The sequence below is a fragment of the Acomys minous genome, assembly GCF_964271855.1.
Source record: "Acomys minous genome assembly, chromosome: 16".
Lineage (NCBI taxonomy): Eukaryota > Metazoa > Chordata > Mammalia > Rodentia > Muridae > Acomys > Acomys minous.
This window is the reverse complement of record NC_140498.1, coordinates 8,060,675-8,076,563: the sequence shown is the minus strand read 5'-3', so window position 1 is coordinate 8,076,563 and position 15,889 is coordinate 8,060,675. Positions and strand designations below refer to the sequence as shown.

Here is a 15,889-nt window from a genome sequence, read left to right as displayed (position 1 = left end):
GGAACCCCAAACAGAAGGGGGGCTGCCTGGCTAAGGCTGAGGAGTTAGAGGAGATGGTGGCCAGAGAGGGAGAGAGGGGGGTTGTTTATTTATTTTTTAAATATTGCACTGTGTGGTAAATACAGTAAATAATGTGTCATACATTTCAAAAATAACCCCAAATTTCAAATCTCCTCACCATGCATACAGTGATGTTCATTTGAGACGATGGTTATGCTAACTAGTTCTTCCTTGGATTCATAAGGTCACATCACTCTGCTCTATAAATAGATACAAGTATAATTTGTCAATTTACAGTCAGGAAAAATGAAGAAGGAAATGCCCAGGTGCTGTGGCGGGCGGCTAGCTCCTGGAGGGAGGACGCCAGTGCTGAGCCCAGGGCTCGGGATGACTGAGCAGCACAGGACACGCATTCCTGTTCTTGTAACTGTTTTATTGCAGGAGGAGGGGAATCAACACACTTTACAGACTTAAAGCTGCAACAAGTCCCAGATGCTCTTTGGGGAATCCCCATCCCCTGTTACCACAGGACACAGCCAGGAGGTATTGTTACAATAGGTAGAAAGAGGCAGCAGGCACACTTAGCTGTAGTCACCCTAGGCGCCACCCCATCCCACCCCCTATTTTTGGGGTGCTTGAGCTCACACCCTGAGCCCAGAGCAGGGATAAGAACGTGCTCTGCCGCTTTGGGCCACAGTCCAAGTCTTCCACATTTCTGAGGAAGAGTTCAATTTCAAGAACTGTCTTAAACCACTTGAAGGATCCGGGCAGAGCACAGCACCCTGGGAGACCGAGGAACTCAGACATCCTGCCAAGCTCCACAACTTTAAGGCAACAGGCCTCTCTGGGGACCTGGGGGAGCACAGAACAGACCAAAGACTTACAAGTGCCTGCATTTTGTATCAGAGGCTGGGGAGTCTCAGAACTGGACGCATGGCCACTAGGAGCCCACCTGGCTCACTCAGGACACATTGGACACGGGTGCATTTCTGGACTCAGGAGACACCAGAGTAGAAATGTGGTTTGCACAAAAGGGATAAGAACGGGCACAAAAATAGCTGCTTGATCCAGCTCACCGTCTCTTCCGTTCAGTCCTGAGAAGGCCAGCAGCGAAGTCTTGACAGTCACAGCACAGCTACGGTGGTACGGTGGTGGGCTCAGCGCCTGAGGGCTTCTGGGATTATGCCGAGTGCTGCCCTCCCAGAAAGAAATGCTTAGACCACGCCTGTCCGTATAGTGAATGTTGAAGGTGCCATGTATTGCCTGGGGTTTCTGAAGTCCTGATGTGGGGGTGGGGTTGGGGGTGATGGGAGACGCTGGTGGTACAGCCTGGGATTCTGTAGGCAACCGTTTGGAACCCTCACTCCCTGACGAGCAGCTCAAGCTGGGTGCTCTGTTACTTGAGGAGATGTGTGGTTGAGAACACTGGTGGGAGAGAGGAAGGTAGTCAGGGCCCATCCCACTGGCAGAGAAGGGGTGCTGTAGCCAGTGTGCTCTTCTGAGGCCTGGGGGAGCCTCAGGGTATACAGGTACAGAGGATAGGCTATAAACAATGGTGGCACGTGTGTGTGTGTGTGTGTGTGTGTGTGTGTGTGCGCGCGCGTGCGTGCAGGGTGGGGGAGACAGGGGATGTGCCTATACATTGTGTGGTTGAGAGAACACAGAGATGGAGGGAAATATGCATGAAGACCTCCAAGGAGAAAATTAATCTTTTGTTGTTGTTGTTGTTGTATTAACTCACTATGCCAGACCCTTTCTTATTTGGGAGGCAGTTTTGGTATTAATATAAAAAGGACTATTAGGTGATGACACAGCACCGGGTGATCTACCTCCAGCCGACACCATCCACTTCTCCTTTTGCATGCCAGAATCACCACAAACCGCTTCCCACTGGCACAGGGCAGTGCCGTGCGCGCGGCTGCATGTGTCTGCTCTCCTGCTCCCCGCATACCAGCTGGCTCTCAGGGTGGAGTCTCCCCCTTGTCCCCCGCCTGACCTGGCCGCTGCTTACAGGTGAGCATGAGCAGGAGGAGCAGCGGCAGGTGCCACAGGCTGCAGAAGAACAGTTTCCTTGAGCTCTTGCGGTCCGCGTCCACGTAGAAGCGGAAGCCGAGGTAGGAAATGTACAGGTTGATGGGGAGGGAAATGATGGGGAAGGCCCATGTGGTGACGTCCAGCACGGGGGCAGCAGTGGACAGAGCGATGAGGGCCAGGCAGTGGTGCAGGGCCACACGCCGACAGAGGGCCGGGTGGGTGACAGACATCATGCAGTAGCCCCCTCGGGAGTAGTCTTCACGGAGGCCCCAGCTCAGGGCGTTAAAGTGGGGGAACTGCCAGGAGTACAGGATCCCTCCCAGAAGAAGTGCTCCTGTGAAGAAAGGGGAGCAGTTAGGTGCCAGCAGAGATTTCCAGAGGAAGGTCTCGGGCCTCCAAGTGAGCTTCAGAGGCCTGTTTTCAGGAGACCAGCAACTCATATCTCAGCCTTGTCATAGTGAACTTTCTATTGCTATGATAAACACCACGACCAAAGGCAACATTAGGAAGAAACAGTTTATTTATTGATTGATTGATTTTTTTTTTTTTTTTGAGATAGGGTTTCTCTGTGTAGCCTTGGCTGTCCTGGATTCACTTTGTAGACAAGGCTAGCCTTGAATTCACAGCGATCCCCCTGCCCCTGGCTCCCGAGTGCTGGGATTAAAGGTGTGTGCCACCACTGCCCAGCAAAATGGTTTCCTTTTGCTTACAACTCTCAGGTTAGAGGTTGGGGCAGTAACGCAAGGAGGAACCTGGTGACAGGAACTGAAGGGGCGACAATGGTGGAAAACTGCTCAGTGGCTTGTTCTGAATGGCTTGCTCAGCCTGCTTTCTTACAAAACCCAGGAGGACCACCTTCCCAGGTGGCACTGCTCCCGCCAGCTGGGTCCCACTGTATTAATTATTAACAAAAAATGTCCCACTGGAACTGTCTACAGTCAACCCGATGGAGGCATTTTCTCAGTTGTAGTTCTTTCTTCCACACAACCAACCAGGACACCTCTCTTGCTCTCCTCTCTGTCTCCCTCAGCTGGTAGGCAAGTCAGGAGGCGGTGGTCCTCTAAGATGCCCCTCCGCCTTAGGTAGGAATTGCTCACGTTGAAAGCAGGGAGGGCTGTGCTGGTGCTGCAGGGCACTTAGTGTCTGTGCAGGGGCCTGCTGCCCCGCATGCTTCCCAACACTGTGACATCAGGGGAGTCAGTACTGAGTCCACTCCTGCCTCTAGGTAGGAGTCCATAATCAGGACATGGGCATGGGAGCAGTGTCACCACCTGAAGACCACTCAGGCCTGCTGGCCTCCCCTCCTGGGTCAGCTTCGCTTCTCTGTAGGACAACTAGAACACCCTGCTGACAATGTTACAGAACTGAGCATGCCTCTGGACCACTGCTGTCTTCTGTGTGTCTTCTTCACCAGTGGAAAACTTGGGCTTCCACGACACCATTCCCCAGAACCCGGAACAATGAAATTAAGTTAGAGGTACTAACATAGTGTGTCGATAGGGCTCGAAATAGGACAATGACACGCAGGTGACAGGGCTGCTCAGAGAAGGCCTTCTTGTGAGCAGACAGGCCATGACCCAGCGAAGTGGGTGGCAAACATCCTCTGATCCTGGGGATACACCTGGGGTGTATGAAACAAAGGGCAGGGGAGGGGGAAGCAGAGTAGCGAGAGTGGGCTAGAGAGGCCCGTAGAACCCAGGATAGAGTGGGGTCTCCCTACAGCACAGCGAGGAGAGTGGGTTGCAGGGGAAGTGTGAGGAGGCAGAGGGTTAGGAAGAGAGCAGGGTGCCGGACACCCATGAATGTGCTCATGGCAGAGTAATAGTCCTATTCTTAACGACACAAGCTAGCCCGACCTGCGTGTCATTGCCATCACCTTACCAACGAGGAAATTTATAGCCGCTGCATTTACCCAAGGCTTTAGTTTCCACCGGTCAACTGCAGGCCAGGAATATTAAGTGGAAAATTATAGGCATAACTAATTTATAAGTTTTTAATTATTTTATTTTATGTGTATGAGTGTTTTGTTTGTCTGTCTGTCTGTCTGTATGTCTTTGTGCCACTTGCATGCGTGTGCCCACGGGGTCCAGAAGGGACCATCAGAGCCCCTGGGCCTGGCGTTACAGTTGGTTGTAAGCTGCTATTTGGGTGCTGAGACTTGAACTGACGTTCTCTGGCAGAGCGGCCAGTGCTCTAACTGTGGAGTTATGCCTCCAGCCCTGTAATCACTAAGTTTTGAATTGTGTGTCATGCTGAGTAGTGTAGTGAAAGCTCACACAGTCTGTTATACCTCATCTAGGATGCGGACCATCAGTATGCCCAGTGTGTCCACAATGTCTGTGCTACCCTCCCATTATGCACTTAGCAATTAATCTCAGAAGATTTCCTGACAAACGGTATGGTAGCTCATGGTGTGATCTGAGGTTTCAGACATTAACATGGGTTGTAGGTGGTTCTTGGAAGTGTTTCAGGGAGGAGAGGGGTACAGTTGTAATCGGCATGGCCCAGGGAGACTTAGCAGTATTGTATGTGACCAGATGTAGCCTTCAGGAAATTGTTGCTCCACAGGATGCCCAGTAGTAGTACCCTTCCCACATGAGGGAGGGACAGCCACGGGAAAGGCTTGATGGAAATAACAACAGAGGTCTTTTCTAGTTCATTAAGAGACCTGGCACCCGATTCAGTGACAAACACAGGACACTTATCTTTACACAGAGTCCTCTTGGGAATTGAAAGGCAGGGAGGGGAGGCCGGGCCACCCAGGTGCCGCTGAGGGAGGAGCTGGTGAAGGATGGAGACTTTCTTTGTGTTTTGATGGGAAAATACAGCTAACTCTGTGACTGGTCAGGTGGCAGCAGAGATTCCCAGGGCGCAGGGTGGCCGTAAGGGCCCTGAGCTGAGTATGACATGCAGTAGTGAGGGCCACCGATGGGGTGGGACATGACGAGGGCAAGAGGTGTCTTATCAGGAAAAAACATCATTGCGGCAAGAAATACAGGGCAAGGGTTAGGGGAGACAGGAGGGCTCATGGCAGGGACAGTAAGACTCCAAGTTCCAGGTGGGTTTTATTCTAGAAATGACTGAGAAAGAACAAACTTGACACGGTTAAAATGGCAGCAATGGGGACTCTTTCTTGTCTTTATCCAAGGCTCCCCCGCCCCCCGAAACTTTGCTGTGCCAGCTGCAGTAGTCTGTGTTGTGCAACAGGAATTCTTGGCTGTGCCTCTACTTAGAACAAGAGAGCTCAGACAGAACCTCGGTTTGGGGAGAGCAGCAAGCTGGTGTTTTCGAGAGGAAGCTGGTATGGGTTTGGCTTCTGTCACAAATGAACTCCCTTCAGGATCCGCAGCCTAATGGACTACAGTCAGAGAGCCACCCACAGCTCTGCCTGCTGCGCCGCAACTGCTTCTGCTCACAGAAGAGAAGGAAAACAAGCTGCTCTCTTCATCAAGATAAGGTGAGCTGGGGCAGGAAGGCCCGAGTCAGCTCAGGGCTGCGGTGGGGCCCACCTTCCTGGTGGGGTGAACAAAGCTCTCTGCACAGCCCCTCCCTCAGTCTCACTCTCGAAGAAGCCCATTTTTATTGGGCCAGCTTGTCTTCCCTGACAGCAGATACCAAGTGCCTGCCAGAGAAGGCTGTCTGTCTGTGGGGCGGGCAGGGGGAGGGGGTAATGCTTCTCTGCTGGGCGCTGGCCAGGGAAAAAGACAACACAAATGGAGTTAGTCTGTGGTGAGGCGCTCCTTAGGGACAGACAGGGCTGGGGGCCATAAAGAGAAGACACCTTACTTGGCCTGGGGGGCCAGGGAATGGCCCCTCAAGAAGCATGTTTACAGGGCAAGCTGGAAGCTACTCACTCACAAAGCCTTTGCGTCTTTTCCTTTCCCTTTCTGGTTTTTAGAGACAGGGTCCCATTCTCAGCCCAGGGTGGGCTGGAATTTTCTACATAGCCCAGGCTGGCCTCAAACTCAAAGCAATTTTCTTGCCTTAGCGTCCGGAGAGCCAGGATTACAAGCACATGCCACGATGCCTGGCTTCTATTTCTTTTAAATGAACGTTCTCTTTTTCTTAGACCTAGTTCAACACCCGCTCCACAGGAGGAGATCCAGACACGCAGGACATGACTAACCCCCTTGCGTGCGTGAGAGACAGAGAAGAGCATCAACAGTGCATGGAGGAACAGCAGGAGAGACTGCTGGCCCAACCAGAGTCCTTCTCTCACTGTTGTCTTCCCGGGGACACTTGGGAGATTCTTCAGGTCTCTTTAAAACTCTTATTTATTATTTCTACAAGAAACAGACTGGGAGAGTCTCTCCCTCATTTCTACCTCTGCCCAAGTGCAGAATTGCTCTTTTATCACTACTGACAAAGAAAGCTCAGCAACTCAGCCACACCGTACCTTCCCCAAAGGAGAGGGGCCCTCACATGGAAGCACCCACCCTGGGCATGTACTCTCCCAAGGAGAATTCCTTTGCAGGATGCCTGGTGGGTACCTACTGCCCTTACTGAAGCCCTTTCCCTGGCATTCACCATCCACACATGGCCTTGGTAAGGATAAAACCCACTGCAGTGAGAGTTGGGGTTGGGTTTGGTCCAATAGGCTCCTCTCTAAATGTGGCCATGAAATTCATCTGTCCCATGGCTGGTGCTTTCACTTGTGATTTCAGGTTGGACAGTTGAAGAAGCTGGTGGGAGCAGAGCTGACCCAGACCTTCATGCCACAGGCCTTAAAGCCTTTCTTTTGAGGAATGACACACAGGTGCTTGTGGTCAGTCTCAGTGCAATAGATGGCAGATAAAGAAAGCAGGACGTGGGCCACTTTATCAACCACCAAAAGACAAAAGGCCAGATTAAAAATCCTGGAAACAGGAAAAAGAGCAGGCATTTGCAACTTGTAGAATTCGTTGCAGGAGACTTGAGAAGACTGAGGCTGTGTGGCAGGAGCCTGGGGCTCCCTCTAACCTTGTGCACAGACCTCTGAGGACGCTGCACGTGAAGGGAGAACAGTACAACGCGCTGGCCCTTCTCTAACTACCTCCCTGCAAGTCTGAGGCCCCTACAGAGTTTTTCCAGAATTCAAATTCTGTTAGGATTCTGCTTCAGTCTGCCTACCTGTGATGTCATTGCCTGCCTGCCATGGGCGCATGGCCCTACCCAGGGTTATATAAAAAGACAGTCCTACCTCGCCCCCCCCCCCTTACTCTTTTTCTTACCCTTCCTCTCTCTCCCCTCTCTTCCTGGGGTACCCCTCCCCTCCCCCATACTCATTTAATAAACTCCTCTATAACATAATATCTACTGCCTGGTACCTTATTGCCTTATCATTTTCATTTTAATTATAGACAATTCCCCTTAGCTCACACCTGAAGTTGTTACCCTTACCCTCCAATATGACCTGAGATCACCAGTGCTGATCCTACGGGCACTCTGCACGAGGTACCGTGTGCATCTGAGGCTGTCCAGCCAAGCCCTGGTCTACCATCCCACCGAGGAGACACTGGCTTGGCACCGTAAAAGCCACCACCAGTCGTCATGGGCAGTGAGATCAACAAGACCTGAACAGATGCAGCTTGTCTACAATTACTGTATCAACAACACATCCAACAGTCACTTTAGCCTTTTCTGTTCTAATGATCATTTGCAAATATTTCCACAAAAGTCACCCTTATTTTATTTTGTCTTAAAGACAGCATTTGTCAGTGTTGTGAGAGAGAGGCAGGCAGATTTCTGTGAGTTTAAGGTCAGCTTGGTCTTTACAGCGAGACTCTGTCCCACCCCACCCCACCCACCCCCCACCCCCAAAAGAAGGAAAAAGAGATGCCTTTTACCATAGTTAAGCCGCACTCCAGGCCAGTTAAGGTAACATCTCAGCAACAGACGCTCACTTTGAGTCTGACTCAGGTGGAGGAGGCAGGATTTTAAAGGAAAGCTTTACAAATGCTGGGGTTCAACAGCACTGGGTATTTAGTAAGCTTTTCATAAATATTTGTCGAATAAATGTGTGAATGAATCCCCTCTGGCTCTCTTCTCTTGTGTGGCACTAACAGAGGTAAATAAAGTGGAAAGGGGGTTTAGAGTTTTGTGGTTTACTAGTCGAGGTTAAAACAACTCCCTCTTTTTTTGTTACAAAAGCCATTCATCTGCCAAGTGTCACCTCCTGATAAGAGCCCATTTCTGAGTCCTCATTTGTAACTGAATGTTGACTGACATAATTAATGTTTACCACACAACACCTGAATTACAAACCAGCCTGGCAATCAACTCAGAAGACTGTTACCATGCATAGGCTGCAGTGGAGACTCCGAAGACAAGGGGTTTCTTCAGATTTAACAAAATGACAACACAGAATCTCAGCATTTCTAAGAAATGAGGTGATACAGGGAGGTGGCTTTGGAGAGGAGGGGGCAGGGGGAAGGGAAGAAGCCTCAGAAAAACAGTCTCTGGAGATAAACATGCTGAGAGGCCTAATGTGTATGGCTCCAGCCCGCTTGCTGGGGGCTGGAATGTCAGCTGCCAGCCACTTATCTGGGCAGCCCCCCAAGGGACTTCTTCACGGGGTTCCAGGAGGTCACTTCTGTCCTTGCCATCCCTGCTCCCCTGTGTATGGAACCAAACCAAGTGCTTCAGCTTCTTAAGGCTGCAGGTTAGCTCACCCAGGAGCCGGAGGCGGCCTTCTTGAGTTCTGTCTAGCCACAGAGCATTTTTTTTTAAATGTTTCCTGCTAACAGTACTTAAGCTTTAAAAACTTAATAAACTAAAGGCAGGGCGATTAGGTTGCTGAGAGGAAAAGGCTACTTCTGAAGCCCAGAGGACAGCAGGCACAGGTAAAATCCCATCATAGAGGCTCACACTGTAGACAGAAGGGCTTTGTAAAAGGCAGGCACTTCCAGCGCACAGAAGCAGTTGGCCGCTGTGCACTGACTGCCTTGATATGACAGCCTCAGACAAAGCCTTGGGCTGTGTGACTGGGAGAGCTGAGCCATTTCCAGTCCTCCGTGCAGCTATAAACTAGAGAGTATCAAGAACAACTGACGTTTGTTTAGCTTTCACGATTCCTGCCTGCTAATGCGCTTAATCCTCTTCCCCACCCCCAAATCCCACCTCACTTGTCCTGTGATGGACAAGAGCTCAGCCCAGGCAGATCCGAAGCCTGCCAGGGGCCTTCCCGACCAGAGCGCCCTCAACACGGATTCTTTTCCACCCCTGGACCCAAAGAACCAAAGTAGTTGTGGGACAGGATTCAGCATCCCATGGAATAGTGGCCAGCAGCCTATGAAAGGCATCACCTAGCCCCATGGCTAGCGCAGACTCTACAGAAAAACCCGGGCTTCTGGATGCGGTCCTCGTCCTTTCTCTGTTGGTTACCAGGACGTGCAGGCTCCTCTGCACAGGGAGGGCCACGGGCCACAGGCCACAGGCCACAGGCCACAGGGCTCACACCTCACACAATCTTGACCTCTGTCTTCTGAGCCTAACTAATCTTTTGCAGAGGGAGCCATGATGAGAGCCACTAAAATGCTGCTGCTGGTTTATGTGGGTCCTGGACTTGGGGTGGGGGTGGGGCAAGCATTGGAGACTATTGGACCAACCTGCCTTTCAATCAGCCTGTCTTCCCCCCACTTGTTGGAGTCAACAAGTTGCTCTTTCAAAGGGTGGTCAGGCTGAGGCGTCACTGAAATACTTTGTAAGATGAAATACTGACCAGGGAGGATGAAGGGCAGACCTCGGAGGGGAAGAACTTGTAAGAAAGAACAGGGAGTGTGAAGCGGAGGGGGGGTGGGAGGTGAGAGAAGGCACAGGGACCTGAGAGCACAGTGAAGGCAGGCTCTGCAAACTCCCTGCTTTCCAGTACTGGGGAGAACCTGCTGCACCTCCCTAAGTAAACTACCCTGGAGCTCCAGCCTGCGCTTTGCTGGCTCAGTCGCCCATGGTCGTTCCCTTCTTTGACTGCACTATCAGGTCCTCTGCAGGGAGTCATAGTCCCGGCTCTGCCCATACAGCATCACTCTGCTCCTTCACTCCTCTAGAGTCCTGCTGGCCTCCTCTGGGCAGGTGTGGTCTGAAAGAGAAGACAGCTACTCACTGACTTGTTCCCTCTGATCTTGGCTCGGTCAGACAAACACCATGAACTTTCACATACAGAGCTATTTCTACCTTTTCTCTACAAACTCCCCAAGGGCTAGCTACACGATGCATCTTTTTTCTTTTTGGAAGTGTTTTGCTAAAGCTTGTCTATCACTTAGTAATGCTGTCTGCTTCTCCAAGAGAAGCTCGGACATGCTCTCCATGAGGTCAGGAGTGAGTCTTAATCAGTTTTGTATCTCTCAAAGCCAAGCACACAGTTGAGCCTTCACACCTGCACGGTGAAGTGTAGTTTGTTAGCATGGTAAACTGGCAGCACCCAGTCTGAGCTGTGCAGCTGGGTGAACAGCCTCCCAGCTACCCACTAAGCCTACCAGTTCCTCTTTCTGCTGTCAGTTACAGTTCAGTAGGGTGTTCCAAAGCCACAGGGTAGTGACTTCTCTGAAGGTCAAAGATTAAATAGTCTGGAGACACTACAGAGGAAAGAGAAGCGTTCACCACTTTCCCCCTCAGAAAAGCTCTTTCCACCCATCCATATCCCTCAAAACAAGAACCCCAGTGGTCACCAACCTCAGAGACAATACACACAATACAGCCTGAACAAGCATCAGCCCCACTCTCTAGGTATTTCTGAAGTACCCAAAGACTGGGACTCTTTAGAACCCTGCAGTTGTCAACTTGAGTGTGTTCCTGGCAAGAGCCATTAGCAGCATCTAGGAACTTGTTGTGACATTCTCAGACACTCCCAGAGCCCAGCACTCTGGGAAAAATGGATGGGCCTGAGCCTGTGAGTCAGTGCTTCGACTTAGTAAGACAGGCACAGGTCCATACTGTAGCCACTGTTAAAAGGCACACACATGAAGAAATGGGCCTAGTGGCACTGAAGAAGTTTAAGTTTATTTCACTTAAAAATTACATAGCTAATAGTGGTTAGTAACTACCATCCTGAATAGGCTGTTCTATAAGATGACTGAGTTACATTAAATTACATTCGGCTTAGTTCCTAAAACGCCAGCAATTTATAACACAGCCCCTTAGCATCTGTCCTCTGAAAGAGAAGACAGCTACTCATTGATTTTTGTTCACTCTGATCTTGGCTCTGTCAGACAAACACCATGCCCTCTATGGCTTGCTCAGCCTGCTTTCTCATAAAATTCAGGACCACCAGTCTAGTGGTGGCACTCACAGTGAGCTGGGCCCTCTCACATCAATCATTAACCAATAAAATGCCCCACAGACCTGCCTATACCCCACAGACCTGCATATATCCCACAGACCTGCCTACACCCCACAGACCTGCCTACACCCCACAGACCTGCCTACACCCCACAGACCTACCTATACCCCACAGACCTGTATACATCCCACAGACCTGCCTACACCCCACAGACCTGCCTACACCCCACAGACCTGCCTACACCCCACAGACCTGCATACATCCCACAGACCTGCCTACACCCCACAGACCTACCTATACCCCACAGACCTGTATACATCCCACAGACCTGCCTACACCCCACAGACCTGCCTACACCCCACAGACCTGCCTATACCCCACAGACCTGCATACATCCCACAGACCTGCCTACACCCCACAGACCTGCCTACATCCCACAGACCTGCCTAAAGCCCACAGACCTGCCTACACCCCAGAGACCTGCCTACATCCCACAGACCTGCCTACACCCCACAGACCTGCCTACACCCCACAGACCTGCCTACAGGCAATCTGATGGAGGCAGTTTCTCAGTTGAGGTTTCCTCTCCCCAGATGACTGCATGTAGCACCAGCACACAAACCAAGTGGACTATGGGTAAGGGAGGAAGAGACAGATGGTGGCATACATGGAGGGCTCTCTGCATGAACTAGTAAAACAGAGTGAAAACTCAGATACTACCTTGTCTAGGGATACCAGATGGATACTCCCCTTGTGCCCCAGCACTGTTTTCACCAAGCTTGGAGAAACCCAGTCTTCAAAACATCAGCCAGGGAACAGTGAACTACTGAGTTTGCAAACTGTATGCCCTGCTCTTTCCTCACCTGTGTCCACCTCATGCCTTCTGGGAGAACGACAGATAACAGCAGCACCAGCAGCTACTGTAAGTTGACTGGTACCGCAGTCCAGAACACCTCACCGACTAATGTGACCACAAAAAGCACGGGCTAGAAACCTAATTCACAGTTCGGAAGTGGGGCCTAGTGAGAGGTGGCCGGGTCTAGGGGGCCCCCCATTCTCATACACAGACCAACATTGGTTACACAAGGGCTTGTGGCCGTGAGTCTGATCTCCAGTTGAGTATGTGTTCAGGGCCTTTTGTTTGTTTGTTTTGTTCTCTCACTGTGGATTGACAGTCAGGGGCCCTTGGTGGATGGAATGCTGGGTTCTTTAAGATTGAAAAAAACAAAAAAACCCCAAAAACCAAAAAACCACACTTGGAGGTGAAAGGACAACTTGCTCAAGTTGGTTCTCTCCTTCCACCATGCAGGCCCCAGGGATTGGACTCAGGTCACCAGTCCTGGTGGCAAATGCCCTTGCCTGATGGCCCAGCTGCTGGGCTCTTAACTTTGGATGTCCCAGCTCCTATAACTATACAAGATACATGTCTTTCTCATATAAGTGACCAAATCTGGCCTGGCAGCACAGATGAGACTACAGTAACAACCCATATGTCCTCAGAATGACTCCACAAGGAGAGACCACCATCAGCTCCAGGTGGGAGATGAGGAGAGACTGGCAGAAAGAGGGGAAGGTTAGGTCTGAGGTCAGCAGCAAACAGGGGCTCAGATCTTGCTCTGAAGCCCTTTGCTGCTGCTGCTGCTGCTGCTGCCGCCTCCCACGTGGATAAGCCGAGAGCTTAGTTTATCACAGAGCAAAGGAGCACATAAGCTTTAGAGTTCTGCATTTGTATACTCATTAAAACCCACCACTTACAGGATATTAAAACCATTCTAGGAGACGATCATGGCAAAGGTGTAATCGCATTTGTGCGTTTGCCAAATCAGAGTGTATGAGCTTTTATGAAAAGTTTCAGAAATGTGGCTTACAGGGCAACAGTTTATGGCCAACTGCCTTTTGATCTCTCATGTGAAAAATATGTACTTAAATATATTGCAGGAAACCTCACCACTTCCTTCCTAAGTGTCGGTCAAAACACTAATTACTTGACTAATCAGACTGTGAAGCTCCCCTCACAGACGGTAAAATGAGCTCTTTTCACCCCACAAATCCAGTTGTGACATGCCGCCAAAAATGGTGGCCCACTGAATGGTTTTATTGTAGACAGCATGAGCAATTTAAGCAAATCATGCACAAATAAACGAGGAGCTAATGAAGATAATCTGTCCTCTCACAGGGGAAGGAAGGAGGCTTGTCAGCTAGGTGACACGGCTTTAACGGGGACAGGAGGCCAATCCCACATCCTTTCCCCATGGACTTGGACTCCCCAAACAAATCAGCTGGTTCTCATGTGATCTGACTATCACTCTCTTCAGGGTCTTGCCCTGAGCTACCTGCAGTCACAGGCTGAGGCAGCACTGCCTCCTATTTTCTCTTCGGCCTTCCTACCACACCAGGACGACACAGGACCCTTTCAGCTCAGGACTGCCGGATCAACACATTTGCCACAAGAATCAATAGAGTGAAACGGAACTGCTCCAAGCCCCATGGAGCCTTTGACTGGCGGGTGCTAAGTTCACTTGGAAGACTCAGGCGCTCTCACATCCGGCACTCACAGCCTGTCTGTTCAGAAAAGCCGCACTGTTGCACCAAGAGACACTCACCAGCATCAAGGCTGCCGGTCGCAGCTGTCCAGCCCATGACAGGAGGAATGGCTCCAACCACAGCTCCAACCCAGGTGTTGGCGATGCTGATCCTCTTCAGTGGGGTGTAACAACAGGTATACAGGAAGATGTTGAAGACGCCCAGGGCACCTGTGAGGGGATTCACTCCCCAGGTCAGCAGGGCCACTCCTGGCACAGCACAGCAGGTGGCAAAAGACACGGCTAACAACGGGCTGGAAGAGAGCAGAGGACACCGTGAGTACCACTTTGATCTGGCCCGCAGCTTGGAGTATGCAATGACATGGGGTCAGCATCCTCACATCTGCGGATGGTGATGGGACCTTCTTCCCAGTTGTGGAGTCTTTCTGAGCCTGTAAAGAGCTCAGGCGGGAGGCGGAGCCCCTTGCACTCCCTCTCTCTTCTGCAGGTCTCTTTCATTCATCTCTTCCAGTGTCTAAGTGAGGACTAGACAGGACTACTTCGCTGCTGCACTCTATTCTAACCGTTGCCAAATAAGGGACAGATGCAAACAATAATCAAGTTTTGGACAAACACAGGGTCCCTTCTGGAAGCCATTCTACTCATTTGCTTGCCCTTTAAAGAGTCACCAAATCAGTGATGTCAAACATTCAGTGTCTGCCTCAGGGAATCCACATGCCAGGATCACCAGTAAATCAGACTTAAAGCCCTACAGTCCTGTTACAGCAGTCAACACCAGGGGCTGGCGCACAATGCCAATGACGTAAGTTGGTTTGTAGATATGCCTGTCAATAAGTGCTCCCAGAGGACTGTGTATGCAGAACTCTACAGTGTGAAAGGCCTTTTGAGTCTAGGTAAGTGTGGCCTCCTGGTCCCTGCTTATACACGTTTATTTTTTCTCAGTGGATGATGCAGGTTGCTCAAGCCTGTGCTTTCTCTGCAAAAGCCACAACTTAACTCCCTAGAAAAGCATGTTTGTGGTGTTCCGGGACCCACTCGATTACAGGTTCCACAGACTGCTTCATGGGCAGCTGTAGTCACCGGGGAGCAGCTCCCAGGGGTCTGGCTGCAACAACGTTACTTCTCCAAGCAGGCAACTGCTTGAGATAACACCCTTTTTGTTAGGGCTGTGGCGTGCTCCCACCGAGGAGAGGTGCTCTGGGCTGTGAGTTGGGCCCCCTAAGAAGGGCTAACTTAAAAGAATGAGGCTGAGTTAGAACTCAGCCTGCCCCAGACCTAGAGGAGCAGAGCAGAGAAGCAGAATGGCCCGGCAGCTCACGTGTCCTGGGACACCAGAGCCACTGAGCTGGCCACCTTTCCACCCAGGGGCTGTGGTCTACCCTGCCTGGATGGTGGAACAGAGAAGAATAAGAGTTCTGAGGAAAGAGGAAACAAATGGCTATGTGGCCATCACAAGGTGACAGGAGGATCTGAGTGCATCTGCACCCACCCATCCCTGGTCACCTCTTTGGAACCCATAGCCATGACTATGGAAGGACTCAGGTACCCTGTCTTTTCTTGCATGTTGTCTCTGCATCTCTCACACCCTGACAGGTCCCCTTTCTGTGACCCACTGTTTCTTCCTGCTGGGAAAGGCTCTGAAACATACTAGCCAGACCATCTCAGGAGGATGGGTTAATATCGCAGCACCTGGCTGGAGCTGCTGTCTAGCCCGTGTCTCCTGTGACCCTGAACTAACTGCCAGCTTTTCTTCGAGCCCTAGTTTTATTCCCAGATCCCCAACAGTGCGCACAGATGTCTTCACCCAGCAGTGACGAACATCTGGGATTAATGGCTGCCTTCCCCTTCTTTCAGAGGAACAGGCTGCAGTCCTCCTTGCTCTTACAGACACATTTTGCATCTCTGCCTTTACTTACCTTTCTTCCCAATCTCTTATTTGTTTAGTGTTTGTTTGTTTGTTTATTTATTTATGTGTGTGTGTGTGTGTGTGTGTGTGTGTGTGTGTGTGTGTGTTTGCCTGCATGGTATGCACGCCATGTGTATGCACCTGTTTCTG

At 50.8% G+C, this 15,889-nt stretch overlaps 1 protein-coding gene and 1 long non-coding RNA gene across 2 annotated transcripts in view; one reads left to right on the top strand and one right to left on the bottom strand.

Annotated features, from left to right (window-relative positions):
• Positions 1 to 416: 416 nt before the first annotated feature.
• COX10 (cytochrome c oxidase assembly factor heme A:farnesyltransferase COX10) overlaps positions 417 to 15,889 on the bottom strand; it is a 111,381-nt gene continuing 95,908 nt past the window's right edge. The window contains exons 6-7 of the mRNA XM_084760913.1: positions 13,894 to 14,126; positions 417 to 2,368 (exon numbers count right to left, since the gene is read on the bottom strand). Coding sequence (XP_084617039.1) covers positions 1,962 to 2,368; positions 13,894 to 14,126 — 640 coding nt within the window. The 3' untranslated portion in view covers positions 417 to 1,961. The remainder of the gene's footprint in view (positions 2,369 to 13,893; positions 14,127 to 15,889) is intronic.
• LOC311585561 lies at positions 4,052 to 7,794 on the top strand. The gene is made up of 3 exons (XR_014775251.1): positions 4,052 to 5,491; positions 6,104 to 6,579; positions 6,699 to 7,794. It is a non-coding gene; the product is annotated as an uncharacterized lncRNA (long non-coding RNA).